The sequence below is a fragment of the Cloeon dipterum genome, chromosome 1, assembly GCF_949628265.1.
Source record: "Cloeon dipterum chromosome 1, ieCloDipt1.1, whole genome shotgun sequence".
NCBI lineage: Eukaryota > Metazoa > Arthropoda > Insecta > Ephemeroptera > Baetidae > Cloeon > Cloeon dipterum.
The window spans coordinates 40,446,911-40,459,117 of NC_088786.1; the positions used below are offsets into that span (position 1 = coordinate 40,446,911).

The 12,207-nt window shown below is 40.4% G+C and overlaps 1 protein-coding gene and 4 long non-coding RNA genes across 7 annotated transcripts; 4 read left to right on the forward strand and 1 right to left on the reverse strand.

Moving 5' to 3' along the window:
• The first annotated feature begins 305 nt into the window (after positions 1-305).
• lsn (vacuolar-sorting protein SNF8) lies at positions 306-2,424 on the forward strand. Of its 3 annotated transcripts, none has more exons than XM_065488708.1 (2): positions 306-1,215; positions 1,444-1,585. In XM_065488708.1, exon 1 carries the CDS (start codon positions 478-480, stop codon positions 1,204-1,206), a length of 729 nt encoding a protein of 242 aa, XP_065344780.1. In that variant the 5' UTR covers positions 306-477; the 3' UTR covers positions 1,207-1,215; positions 1,444-1,585. The 3 variants fall into 3 exon arrangements, with proteins under 3 accessions (XP_065344780.1, XP_065344772.1, XP_065344763.1); XM_065488700.1 differs by having other exon boundaries at positions 312-438; positions 1,444-2,424; XM_065488691.1 differs by having other exon boundaries at positions 1,075-1,215; positions 1,444-2,424.
• A 1,002-nt stretch (positions 2,425-3,426) lies between these two features.
• Positions 3,427-3,886, forward strand: LOC135942559 (uncharacterized). Its single transcript, XR_010575103.1, has 3 exons — positions 3,427-3,678; positions 3,728-3,772; positions 3,818-3,886. It is a non-coding gene; the product is annotated as an uncharacterized LOC135942559 (long non-coding RNA).
• A 15-nt stretch (positions 3,887-3,901) lies between these two features.
• Positions 3,902-4,387, forward strand: LOC135942556 (uncharacterized). Its single transcript, XR_010575102.1, has 3 exons — positions 3,902-3,964; positions 4,014-4,119; positions 4,168-4,387. It is a non-coding gene; the product is annotated as an uncharacterized LOC135942556 (long non-coding RNA).
• Positions 4,388-6,748: 2,361 nt separating this feature from the next.
• Positions 6,749-7,491, reverse strand: LOC135934156 (uncharacterized). Its single transcript, XR_010574076.1, has 2 exons — positions 7,331-7,491; positions 6,749-6,908 (listed from the first exon to the last, which is right to left on the reverse strand). It is a non-coding gene; the product is annotated as an uncharacterized LOC135934156 (long non-coding RNA).
• A 217-nt stretch (positions 7,492-7,708) lies between these two features.
• On the forward strand, positions 7,709-9,154 carry LOC135948417 (uncharacterized). The gene is made up of 2 exons (XR_010575815.1): positions 7,709-8,572; positions 8,995-9,154. It is a non-coding gene; the product is annotated as an uncharacterized LOC135948417 (long non-coding RNA).
• The last annotated feature ends 3,053 nt before the right edge of the window (positions 9,155-12,207 follow it).

The following is a 12,207-nucleotide window of genomic DNA, read 5'->3' on the forward strand; positions in this document are numbered from 1 at the left end:
TCGACTCTGAGTTTTATCAAAATCTACAACCAAATATTAATTTAAAATGCTGAAAGATGCAATTCTTTATTTTAAACTGCCTTCTAGATGTTTAAGTTGCTTTTAAACTTCTGGTTTCTTTACTCCTTGTTCTACACACCTTTAACTGGTGGAACTTCTGAGGGGCGTGGTCGCTGAATTCTTATCACGTAAAAATAATTCTTTTTCTGTTTTGTAGAAACTATAAACACAAAATCCGCATTTTAATAGATAAAATTTTCATAATTAAAAAAAATAAGCCAACTTCAAGCGGTTTGGCCTGATAATTAAAGTGTTTTTACAGAAATTTAGGCATTAGGGTCACGCCCCCCTGACGATTCATTATTTTTGTCGTGTTTTCACAAGTGCAGCTGATTGCTCGTCAGAATTTGACTATTATTCGGCCGGAAGAAGTTTCAGGTGCGTCTAAAATAGGAATTTAAGATCGAAAGGAGCAAAATGCGTCGTCGCACGGGGGTCGGGGCGATCCACAAGCAGAAGCTGGAGCAGGAAAAGTACAAGGACAAGGGCAGCGAGATGCAGGAGTCGCACCTGGAGCAGATGTCGCGGCAGATGGAGGTGTTCAGGGCGAATTTGGAGGAGTTTGCCGGCAAGCACAAGCACGAGATCAAGAAGAACGCGCAGTTCCGGCGGCAGTTCCAGAGCATGTGCGCCGCCATCGGGGTGGACCCGCTGGCGTCCGGCAAGGGCTTCTGGTCGGTGCTCGGCATCGGCGACTTCTACTTCGAGCTCAGCGTGCAGATCATCGAGATCTGCCTGGCGACCAACTACAAGAATGGCGGGCTGATCAGCATGCGGGAGCTGCTGGAGCGGCTCGCACGCAGCCGCACGCAGGAAGTGTCCGCCGAGGACGTGCTGAACGCCGGCAAGAAGCTGCGCAAACTGGGCAACGGCTTCTCGATCGTGGCCATCGGCCCCGGACAGCACCTCGTGCAGTCCGTGCCCGGCGAGCTCAACATGGACCACACCACCGTGCTGCAGAAGGCCTCGGACACCGGCCGCACCAGCGTCGACGACCTCTGCCGCAGCCTCAGCTGGGACAGGGATCGCGCCGAACGGGCCCTCGAGCACATGCTCAAGGAGGGGCTCGCCTGGATCGACACGCAGGAGGAGGGCCGGTCCTTCTGGTTCCCCAGCCTCTTCCCTGGATGTGCCCAGGCCGCTTAAATTCTCAGGGTTAGAAATTTTCTAGCCCTAAATGAAGAATTTTCAATTTTTTTAATAAAAATTACATTCGTGCCGCGGAAATTCGGCCGATCGTGGGCGGGGCGACTGATCGGCCAAATTTCCGCGGCACGAATGACCCCGTCTGGGCGATGCGGAAGGATTTAAAATCGGGTGGGGCGACCGATCGGCCAAATTTCCGCGAAAAAGGTCTTAATTCCCTCCCCTATCTTGTTTCAGGTGATGGAGGAGAGGTGGGCGCCGATCCTGGCGGACTGCTACCTTTCGGACGAAGTGCCAGTGACGAAATCGTTCGTGTGCGACATCCTGGACGCCAAATCGACCGGCAAGGTGATCCAAATCCTCAACTCCAAGTACCCTGAGCCGCGGCTGAGCCACCTGAAGCGGGTGAACAGCGACAAGAAGAAGAACCTGCTGCAGGTTCTCCTGACGGAGGAGAAAGAAACCTTGGAAAAAATATTGCAGTGTTTTTCCGAAAAGGAAATTCGGGTTTCCGAGCCGTTCGTTGTGACCGTTCCTGCGGAGGGGGCGAAGACCAAAAGACAGAATCAGTTCGCGACCTGTTTATGGCCGGTGGCCGTTTTTACGGCGGACAAGTACCTGGAGAGTGTGATCGAAGGGTCGAATTTCTCCGAAAAGGACAAGTCGGAAATAAATAATCTAATGGTTGTTGCCCTGAAAGCGGCGGAACGGAGCAAGAAATTGGGCGGGAAGGGCGTAGGGGCGGTTGTGGCCTTCAAGGGGAAGGTGCTAGGGGTGGGTTGCGACCTGAGGACGCGACACCCCCTGAAACACGCGTGTGCGGCCGTGCTGGACATGGTTTCGTGGGTGAAGCAGGGCCGGCAGGGCGACCCTCCGCCCTGGGCCGCCCCCGACCTGGCCGAGTGCGACTTTGCAACCCTGAGGGCACCTGAGTCGTACCTTTGCACCAACTACGACGTGGTTGTCACCAGGGAGCCGTGCACCTTCTGCGCCATGGCCCTGCTGCACAACAGGGTCAAAAGGGTTTTCTACGGCTGCGCGGCCACTCAGGGTGCCCTCGGCAGCAGGGTGAAACTGCACACCCTGCCAGGTATCAATCACCGATACGAGGTCTTCGGAAGGGTCATGCGAGAGGAGTGCGCTCAAATGGTTGCTGATTGCGATGTCAAACATGATTGTTTTTCTTGATTTACGCTAATAAAAAATATTTTAACTGAATCACATGTTTTTCTTACAAGACAGGCGTTAAATAAACTGACCTGAGGAAGGTCACGGAAGGGTAAGAATCACAAATCGTTGAATGGTATCGCCAAATTAGTAAAAAAATCTTAAATTCCCGCCTTGAAGCGGATCTCAGGGTACGGGGTACCCTGAAAAAGGTCGTTTGAGCACCGCAGGTCAAAGCCATTCTAGAGACCTGTCCAATGAGGGGTCGTTATCGATGATTGGACGAGCAGCTGAATTAATACAAAAATTAAACAAATCTCGCCCGTATACATTGTGTCACGAAGCCGAAAAACGGAAAAAAATATTTTAATTTTTCTATGGGCACAAAAAACTTGAAAATTGGTTTTTTAGACCGGCGGCGGTCCTGCGCATGCGATGGAGTCGGTAAAATTCTCCAATTTTGTTGCGTTTGAAAAGAATGGCGAATTTTAAAGAAAGTGCAGAAATCGCATTTTTCAAACTTAAAAATCTATCTAGTCTTTGAATTTTGATCGGATCGGCTCCTAATTGATCTTAAAATGATGCTAGATAAATTTTGCGTCGATTGATGAGTCATTTCTTCGAATTTTCGCTCTGGATCGGACATCTGGCCGGCGGAAGTCGAAAAAATTAAATTGCTCGATAAAATCAACGGCTCGATCAACGTTGATAAAAATCCCACAAAATGCTCTTCATTCGATTCCAGTTGAAATGGCTTGGCGCCATATCCCGGAAAAATTAAATTTTTTGTTTTTAAAAATTTTTAAAATTTTGGCCGAAAATAATTCGTTACACGTTTCCCAAATATTTGACGCTTTTGTTATAAATTTGTATTTAAAAATGCTCAACTAGCTACATAAATTTTTTTAAATTTATCTCCTCCTTTTTCAGTGGGAAAAATTGCTCATGCAGGATGGAATAAAGAGCAATGGCGCACAAAAAGCCAGACGGGACGTCGACGTCAGTGTTTAGTGTTCGTACTTACACTTTTTCAGTGTTAGGATAAATGTCGGCCGTCGCGCTACTTTTCATAGTAACAACTAAAACATCAAAACTGTGATGGTGCATGTGAAATTTCAGGTTTCGTCCGCGGCGGCGGCGGCGGATTTTTCTGGATTTGATTGTGACTCGCCATATTTAAGGCATTCAAGAAAGGTAGAGGTCGCCGCTTGCATCGCCGATTGCTTGGATTTGGACTTTGAGGCGACGGAGAAAAATTGCAGCTACAACTTAAACACGGGAAAACTCATCTTGAAATACGAAAATGTAGGAATTCTGATCGAAAATTGGCGATTTTTTGAGTTTTTGAATACAGTTTCAGGAAGACGGATGTCCGAAATGCATTCTCGATAGGAAAAATGTAAGAGTTAATTCGGAAGAATCAGTTTTTTACATTTGTTCGCAGTTCAAAGCGTACAAGTCAGCTTTAGGTTTTGGTAAGGGGCTTTGAAATTCTTTTAAAAACATTTTATACGCATACTATTTGGCAGTTTCGTTGATATCCTATTCGATGTGCGGTAAAAAGTTAGTTTTCGCAAACGTAGCAATTCCGGTGAGAAATACAAATTTTTAACCCTGTCGCACTTGACACGCTTTTAAAGACTGACTTCGACACGACAGGGATGATTTGCGGCATAATTTGGCCGATGTCGAAACACTGGCTTCCGAAGGACTGGGACGATGTGCGCTGCGTCATCGAATCCCTGCGTGAGCCTCAAATTAAATTAATTAAAAATCTAATTTCCATATTCGCAGCGGAGGAAATTCAACGAGTGGGAAAATTGCGATTGGTTGCGTACCGAAGCAACTGCAGCAAGGAATTCTTCTTCTGCTCCACCGACACCCCGCGCTCGTTGCGAAAATCGTTTCTTTTCGAGGAGCTCAATAATCTAACACCACTGGCAACAAACAACGGCACGTGCGCCATTTTTGATTACAAAATAAAAAATAAGAAAGCTGTGGACGTCAAGCTCAGAGCCGCGGATTGCAAGGAAAAGTCTTTTGCTGTATGCGTGTCGGACGAGTGATTTGTTTTTATTTGCAGTTGAAATTCTGTGACGAAAGAAAAATTGTAAAACATGCAGCCTGAATAAATTGTATGAATTTTTCCTGTGATTTGCGTATCTTGATTATTAGGGCTGTGAATTTCACACGATTGACTGTTTTTTTATTAAAACTAAACTTAAAATCGTATAAAACCCCTTAAATATTGCAAAACATAATTTACTTATAATATATTGATAGCAAAATTGGTCAAAACCAAATAAAACGTGACAATTTTGGGCATTTTTTTTCGCAATCTGACCCTCAGGGTAAGAACCCGAGGGTCGGAATCAACCTTCGGTGGTTCAATTTCGATCGCCACAGTGCGTTGAGGTAAACGGAACACGCAATAAAATCGATGTTTGTTTAAATGACGATCACATTTTCTAATTAAAGGTCGTGCTCGATCCGGGTTTAAAACTTTTAAATTTTGATTGCCGTGAAACTGCCATTCTGAAAATTTGTTTTCTTGCACAGAATTTCACCGGCTACAATTTGACTTTGTTCCAGAAGAAATCGATTTCTCGGAAGAGGTCTGAAAATGTGATCTTGACTTTTGACCTGCAACCTTTTCAGGGTAGGGAAAGTTGTTCAGGGTGAATTCTCATCGCAATCAAAAGTTGCAGTCCGACTTTGATTCTAAGAATTTAATTTTCTAGATTTTTGTAATTATGAAAAATTATGGAACGCACCATCTCGCCCGGGCCTCAAAATGTGGAATTACTCCATTTCCTAAAAAGGACTTAAACAGCGGGGTCCAGATGTGTGATAAAATTGGTTCGCACTGCGCAAATCCAAGATGGCGTCTGAGTGTTGGAAAGAAAAGGCTCGTTTTTGGATTGCCGTACGAGTGTCAAGAGTTTGTTTTTACGATCCAAAAGATACAATTAGTTAAGAGTAATGCAAATTATGTGTCAAAATATTGACCAAAACTTGCGCTTCTTTTGCGCATTTTTGCGTGCGCCATACTCCACCGGACGCCATATCTGCGCGTCGCACCAATCTGACCCCCGCTGGGTAAAACAATAACTTGCAAAAATTGTTATTTAATTAAAAAAATGCGAAGCTGTGGTATCTTTGGAGCCAAAGTTTGTAGACTTTCAAGGATTCTGCATGCAGTTAGTATAATTTTCCTTTCTTGCAGTCGCGGAAGGGATTAAAGGATTAAAATCTCTGATCCATTCCCGAATTATTTAAAAATGGTCGACTTGCGTGAAAATGTTTGAAATTTGTCTCTCTTGCTTTTTCAGTGCGAAAAGTGCAGGCTGGAAATGGCTATGACGCAGTTTTTCACAAATAAAACAACTCAGACGGGACGTCGGTGTTCACTTGCGAGTTTTATCACTGCCAGGATATGTCGGCCGTCGCGCTACTTGTCCTGGTAACAACTAACTAACAACTAAACGTCGAAACTTTGATGCTGCATGTAAAATTTCAGGTTTTGTCCGCGGCGGCTTATTCTTCGCTTGATTGTGATTGCCCAGAGGACAGGCATTCGAGAAAGACATATGTCGCCGCTTGCATCGCCGATTGTTTGGATTTGGATTTTCCAGCAACGGAAAAAAATTGCAGTTACAATTCAAACACGGGAAAAGTCATCGTGAAATACGAAAATGTAGAAATTCTGATGGAAAACAGGATCATATTCCAAGTTCTTGAACAGTTTCAGGAAGACGGATGTCCGAAATGCTACCTCGATTGGGAAAATGTATGATTTATTTCGTTAGAATCAGTTATTGTATTTTTTTGCAGTTCAAAGTGTACAAGACAGCTACAGTAGGTTTTGGTAAGGGGCTTTGAAATTCTTTTAGAAACCCGCATAAAAAAATATCACCTGAGAATGTTCTAAGAATATACCGACTTCGCCCAGGATTAATCTAAAAAATTAATTATATATGAACTTATGATACGGTTTTTCGTGATACTGGATTAATCTGTAGATTAATTTATGAGAATATTCTAAGAATGTTCCAGGATTATTCTGCCGGGCTTTGTTTCAAAAAGCTCTAAAGAATGATCTTAGAACATTCTCAGAATATACTTATGGATTAATCTTGGGATTGATCTAGGATTCATATTTAGCGTATCAAATCTTAACTTTGTATTATTCTTTGAGGACAATCTTAGAATGTTCTTAGGTGATTCTAATATCATTTTAAGGTTAACATAGATTGTGACAAAAATTATCCCTAAATTATTCTTAAAATTACCCTCAGATTGTTCCTAGAATATTTCAAAATCTGTCATTACTATTACTGCGATATAATTGGGAATTATTTAAATAATTACAAACTTATTCAGTTGAATTTTTAAAATTTATTTGTTTTTAATCATATCAGGTACACAATTTTCTCTCATTCGATGCCAGCACCGCCAATCTTGAAGCCCAAACTGCAGAACTTAAACGATTGTATCTTTTCCCGTCGTGCAAAACAGCTGCGGACGGCTTGAAGCTAAAAAAAGGGAGCGACTCGTAGAAAAAAATAAATAAAAGCTTTTTTCAATTAGCTGTGCTTGGAAAATGGAAGGTAGAAGTATGTCAAGTTCATGCATAATATTTTTCCATTTTCCATGCGAAGCCAATTGAATCAGAATGTGTAATAAAAATTCTCGTAAGCGTACAAAAAAGGCACCGCGATTTACATGGAAAAATTACATTTTTCCTCACCGATTTACAGTTTCCGCCACCCAAACTTATTTATGGGGTTCTAATTAAGAACATTAAGGACTGGAGAGGATCCCATATCAAAATATTGGTGGCAAAAACCGTACAAGTAGCGGCGAAAAGTGTAATTTTACAATAAAACCGTTGGATTTCAAAGTTGCGCGATCTGTTCTAATTTCTTAGGACGCTAATCTATAAAATGGGACTTACCCTGTTGACCGCAAGATCCAGGCCATCCGTCCGAGTCCGCGGGACGTCCGTGTTGTCCCTTACTGGCGGCGTCCGGCGTCCTGCGTCCGTTAATAACTTTAACTTTGAACGGCGGTTGACCGTTGACGCGTTAGACAAAGAGAGCGAGGCAGGATTTTGTAAGTCTCTTCCCGCATAAAAAAATATAACCCAGGAATATCCGGAATAATCTTAGATTAATCAAAATTTACCCGAAAAAATTAATCCAAAAAAATGATCCAGGATTAATCCTGTATTAATTGAGATTAATCTATGAATGTTTAAGATCAATCTAGAGATTCATCTAAAAAAATATTCTCAGATTATTCTTTAGATCATTCTGAGATTAATCCAAAAAAATAATTTTTGGAATTTTCTTAGAATGAATCCAGATTAACCTTAAAATGTTTTAAAGTCAATCTAGAGATTAATTTACAAGAATATCCCTGGAATAATCCCAAAGGGGAAATTTGAATATAAGTTAATAGATTATCCCCAGATTATTCTATAGATCATTCTGAGATTAATTCAAAATATTTTTTTAATTTTCCTAGAATATTCTTTAAAAACCCGAAAAGAGAAGAACTTAGATATTTTTCTTACAATTAAAAACACAAAATTAAATATGAAACATAATTTAATCAAGAAAATTAACTGCCATCTTGTTAAATAATATCACAAAAATATTTTTCTGGGAAATATTTTTTAATTAAGTCGATAATTAAATTTTAATAATAAAACCTAAACCTTTTTCGCATTATCTAATACAAAATTATGATGCCTTTTTTCAAAGAAGCTGCCCAGATTAAAAAAGGTAAAAAATCATAAATTCGATTGAATAATATAATTTCTTAACACAAGGAGTCTTAATTAATGCTACCGACAAACGTGCAAATTTGAATAAAAGGTCAGAAGTACAAAAAAGGGTTAAAAGGGCGATTTTAGTGTGCGCGTGGTAGCGGCGGCTGCACATGCATGTACGCACTTGCATGGAATGCCTGCTGCTGCTGCCTCTGTTGTGGAGCGGGGGAGCGGCGACGGGCGGTGGCAGCAGCAAGAGACTTACAAAATCCTGCCTCGCTCTCTTTGTCTAACGCGTCAACGGTCAACCGCCGTTCAAAGTTAAAGTTATTAACGGACGCAGGACGCCGGACGCCGCCAGTAAGGGACAACACGGACGTCCCGCGGACTCGGACGGATGGCCTGGATCTTGCGGTCAACAGGGTAAGTCCCATTTTATAGATTAGCGTCCTAAGAAATTAGAACAGATCGCGCAACTTTGAAATCCAACGGTTTTATTGTAAAATTACACTTTTCGCCGCTACTTGTACGGTTTTTTCCACCAATATTTTGATATGGGATCCTCTCCAGTCCTTAATGTTCTTAATTAGAACCCCATAAATAAGTTTGGGTGGCGGAAACTGTAAATCGGTGAGGAAAAATGTAATTTTTCCATGTAAATCGCGGTGCCTTTTTTGTACGCTTACGAGAATTTTTATTACACATTCTGATTCAATTGGCTTCGCATGGAAAATGGAAAAATATTATGCATGAACTTGACATACTTCTACCTTCCATTTTCCAAGCACAGCTAATTGAAAAAAGCTTTTATTTATTTTTTTCTACGAGTCGCTCCCTTTTTTTAGCTTCAAGCCGTCCGCAGCTGTTTTGCACGACGGGAAAAGATACAATCGTTTAAGTTCTGCAGTTTGGGCTTCAAGATTGGCGGTGCTGGCATCGAATGAGAGAAAATTGTGTACCTGATATGATTAAAAACAAATAAATTTTAAAAATTCAACTGAATAAGTTTGTAATTATTTAAATAATTCCCAATTATATCGCAGTAATAGTAATGACAGATTTTGAAATATTCTAGGAACAATCTGAGGGTAATTTTAAGAATAACTTAGGGATAATTTTTGTCACAATCTATGTTAACCTTAAAATGATATTAGAATCACCTAAGAACATTCTAAGATTGTCCTCAAAGAATAATACAAAGTTAAGATTTGATACGCTAAATATGAATCCTAGATCAATCCAAAGATTAATCCATAAGTATATTCTGAGAATGTTCTAAGATCATTCTTTAGAGCTTTTTGAAACAAAGCCCGGCAGAATAATCCTGGAACATTCTTAGAATATTCTCATAAATTAATCTACAGATTAATCCAGTATCACGAAAAACCGTATCATAAGTTCATATATAATTAATTTTTTAGATTAATCCTGGGCGAAGTCGGTATATTCTTAGAACATTCTCAGGTGATATTTTTTTATGCGGGTTGCTGCTGCCACCGCCCGTCGCCGCTCCCCCGCTCCACAACAGAGGCAGCAGCAGCAGGCATTCCATGCAAGTGCGTGCATGCATGTGCAGCCGCCGCTACCACGCGCACACTAAAATCGCCCTTTTAACCCTTTTTTGTACTTCTGACCTTTTATTCAAATTTGCACGTTTGTCGGTAGCATTAATTAAGACTCCTTGTGTTAAGAAATTATATTATTCAATCGAATTTATGATTTTTTACCTTTTTTAATCTGGGCAGCTTCTTTGAAAAAAGGCATCATAATTTTGTATTAGATAATGCGAAAAAGGTTTAGGTTTTATTATTAAAATTTAATTATCGACTTAATTAAAAAATATTTCCCAGAAAAATATTTTTGTGATATTATTTAACAAGATGGCAGTTAATTTTCTTGATTAAATTATGTTTCATATTTAATTTTGTGTTTTTAATTGTAAGAAAAATATCTAAGTTCTTCTCTTTTCGGGTTTTTAAAGAATATTCTAGGAAAATTAAAAAAATATTTTGAATTAATCTCAGAATGATCCATAGAATAATCTGGGGATAATCTATTAACTTATATTCAAATTTCCCCTTTGGGATTATTCCAGGGATATTCTTGTAAATTAATCTCTAGATTGACTTTAAAACATTTTAAGGTTAATCTGGATTCATTCTAAGAAAATTCCAAAAATTATTTTTTTGGATTAATCTCAGAATGATCTAAAGAATAATCTGAGAATATTTTTTTAGATTAATCTCTAGATTGATCTTAAACATTCATAGATTAATCTCAATTAATACAGGATTAATCCTGGATCATTTTTTTGGATTAATTTTTTCGGGTAAATTTTGATTAATCTAAGATTATTCCGGATATTCCTGGGTTATATTTTTTTATGCGGGAACATTTCTTACGCATAATTTTAGTTCAAATGGTGTCTCGTGCGATGTGTGGTAAAAATATCTCTTTCGGAAACGTACCAACTGCGGTAAAAATAACAATTGTCAACCCTCTCTCGCATTGAAACGCTTTTAAAGGGTGACTACGACGTTGGAGCTATGCTTTGCGGAATACTTTGGCCCTCGGAGCGACACTGGCTTCCCAAGGAGTGGGACGAGGTGCGCTGCGTCATCGAATCCCTGCGTAAAAGCCTCAAATTAAAAATAAAACAACCGGATAATTTCCTAATTCGCAGCCGAAGGTCTTCAACGATTAGGAAAGATGCGATTGGTGGCGTACAGAAGCAGCTGCAGCAAAGAATTCTTCTTCTGCACCACCGACACCCCTCGCTCGTTGCGAAAATCGTTTCTTTTCGAAGAGCTCAATATTAACCAAACATTGGCAACAAACGACGGCACGTGCGCCCTTTTTGACTTCAAAATTAAAAACAAGAAAGCTGAGGACGTCAAGCTCAGAGCTACCGATTGCAAGGAAAAAGCTTTTGTTATATGCGAGTAAGACGTGGCATTATTTGCAGTTGATTAAAAAGATTCTTTGAAAATTTTCCGAAGAAAGGAAAATTGTAACACAAGCAGCCTGAATTAAATAAAAATTGAAATGCAAGAAGAGCGAAACAAAGAGGCTTATGAAATTCTTAAACCTATTTTGTCAGCGCAAATGAAAATCTCCAAAAAAAATTGCTGGTAAAATAAAATCCCATTTTCGTATTATGTTCCAATCGATTCCCGAGGGTCGAAATTCGTGGGCCAAATCATTTTTCCAATCGAAACAATGTATGTGACGTGCGAGCAGAGGTGAAAAGAAAAACGCACGTGGTTTTGGCGCGCAAAACGTTCGAATCTTTTGCCGTCGCTACACATAAAACGGCCAATCAGAGAGCCGTAGCCGCTCGCTTCTTCTTCTGATTGGTCGTCAGCGGTCACTTGAATGATATGTTTCTTTTACAAGTAGTGTGCATCCTGACGGACGCCAAAAAACTGACCTGAGGAAGGTCCAGGAAGGACAAGAGTCACGAATCGTTGAAAAGTATCGCAAAATGTGCTGGAAAAAACTGAAAAAGCTCAAAAACCGGCCTGGAAACTGATCTCAGGTCGCGGGTACCCTGAAAAAGGTCGTTAGGGTACCTCAGGTCAAAGCCCCGTGCGATGAGGGGTCATACACCACGATCAGACGAACGAACGAATTTAAAATAAAATAATACCATTTTTGCACGTAACGTTTTTGGGCACAAACAATTTGAAAAATCGGTTTCCAGACCGGCAGACGCCTGCGCGTGCGATGGCATTGGAAAACATTTTCAATGTTTTTCCGTTTGGAAAAATAATAGCGAATTTTCGATTTCCCATGGAGAAAATGCAAAAATCTCGTTGTTGAAATTTCAAAATCTTTCTCTTCCTAGGATTTTCATCAGATCTGCTCTTATTGAGTATTAAAAATGATCCCAGATATATTTAGCATCGGCTTAGAAGCATTGTTTTCGAATTTTTGCCCTGGACCGGAGTTATGGCTTGCGGAAGTCTGAAGATGTCGGAAAAAATCAATAAAAAATCAACGGCTCGATCAAAGTTGATAAAAATCTCACAAAATGATCTTCATTTGATTCCTAGCTG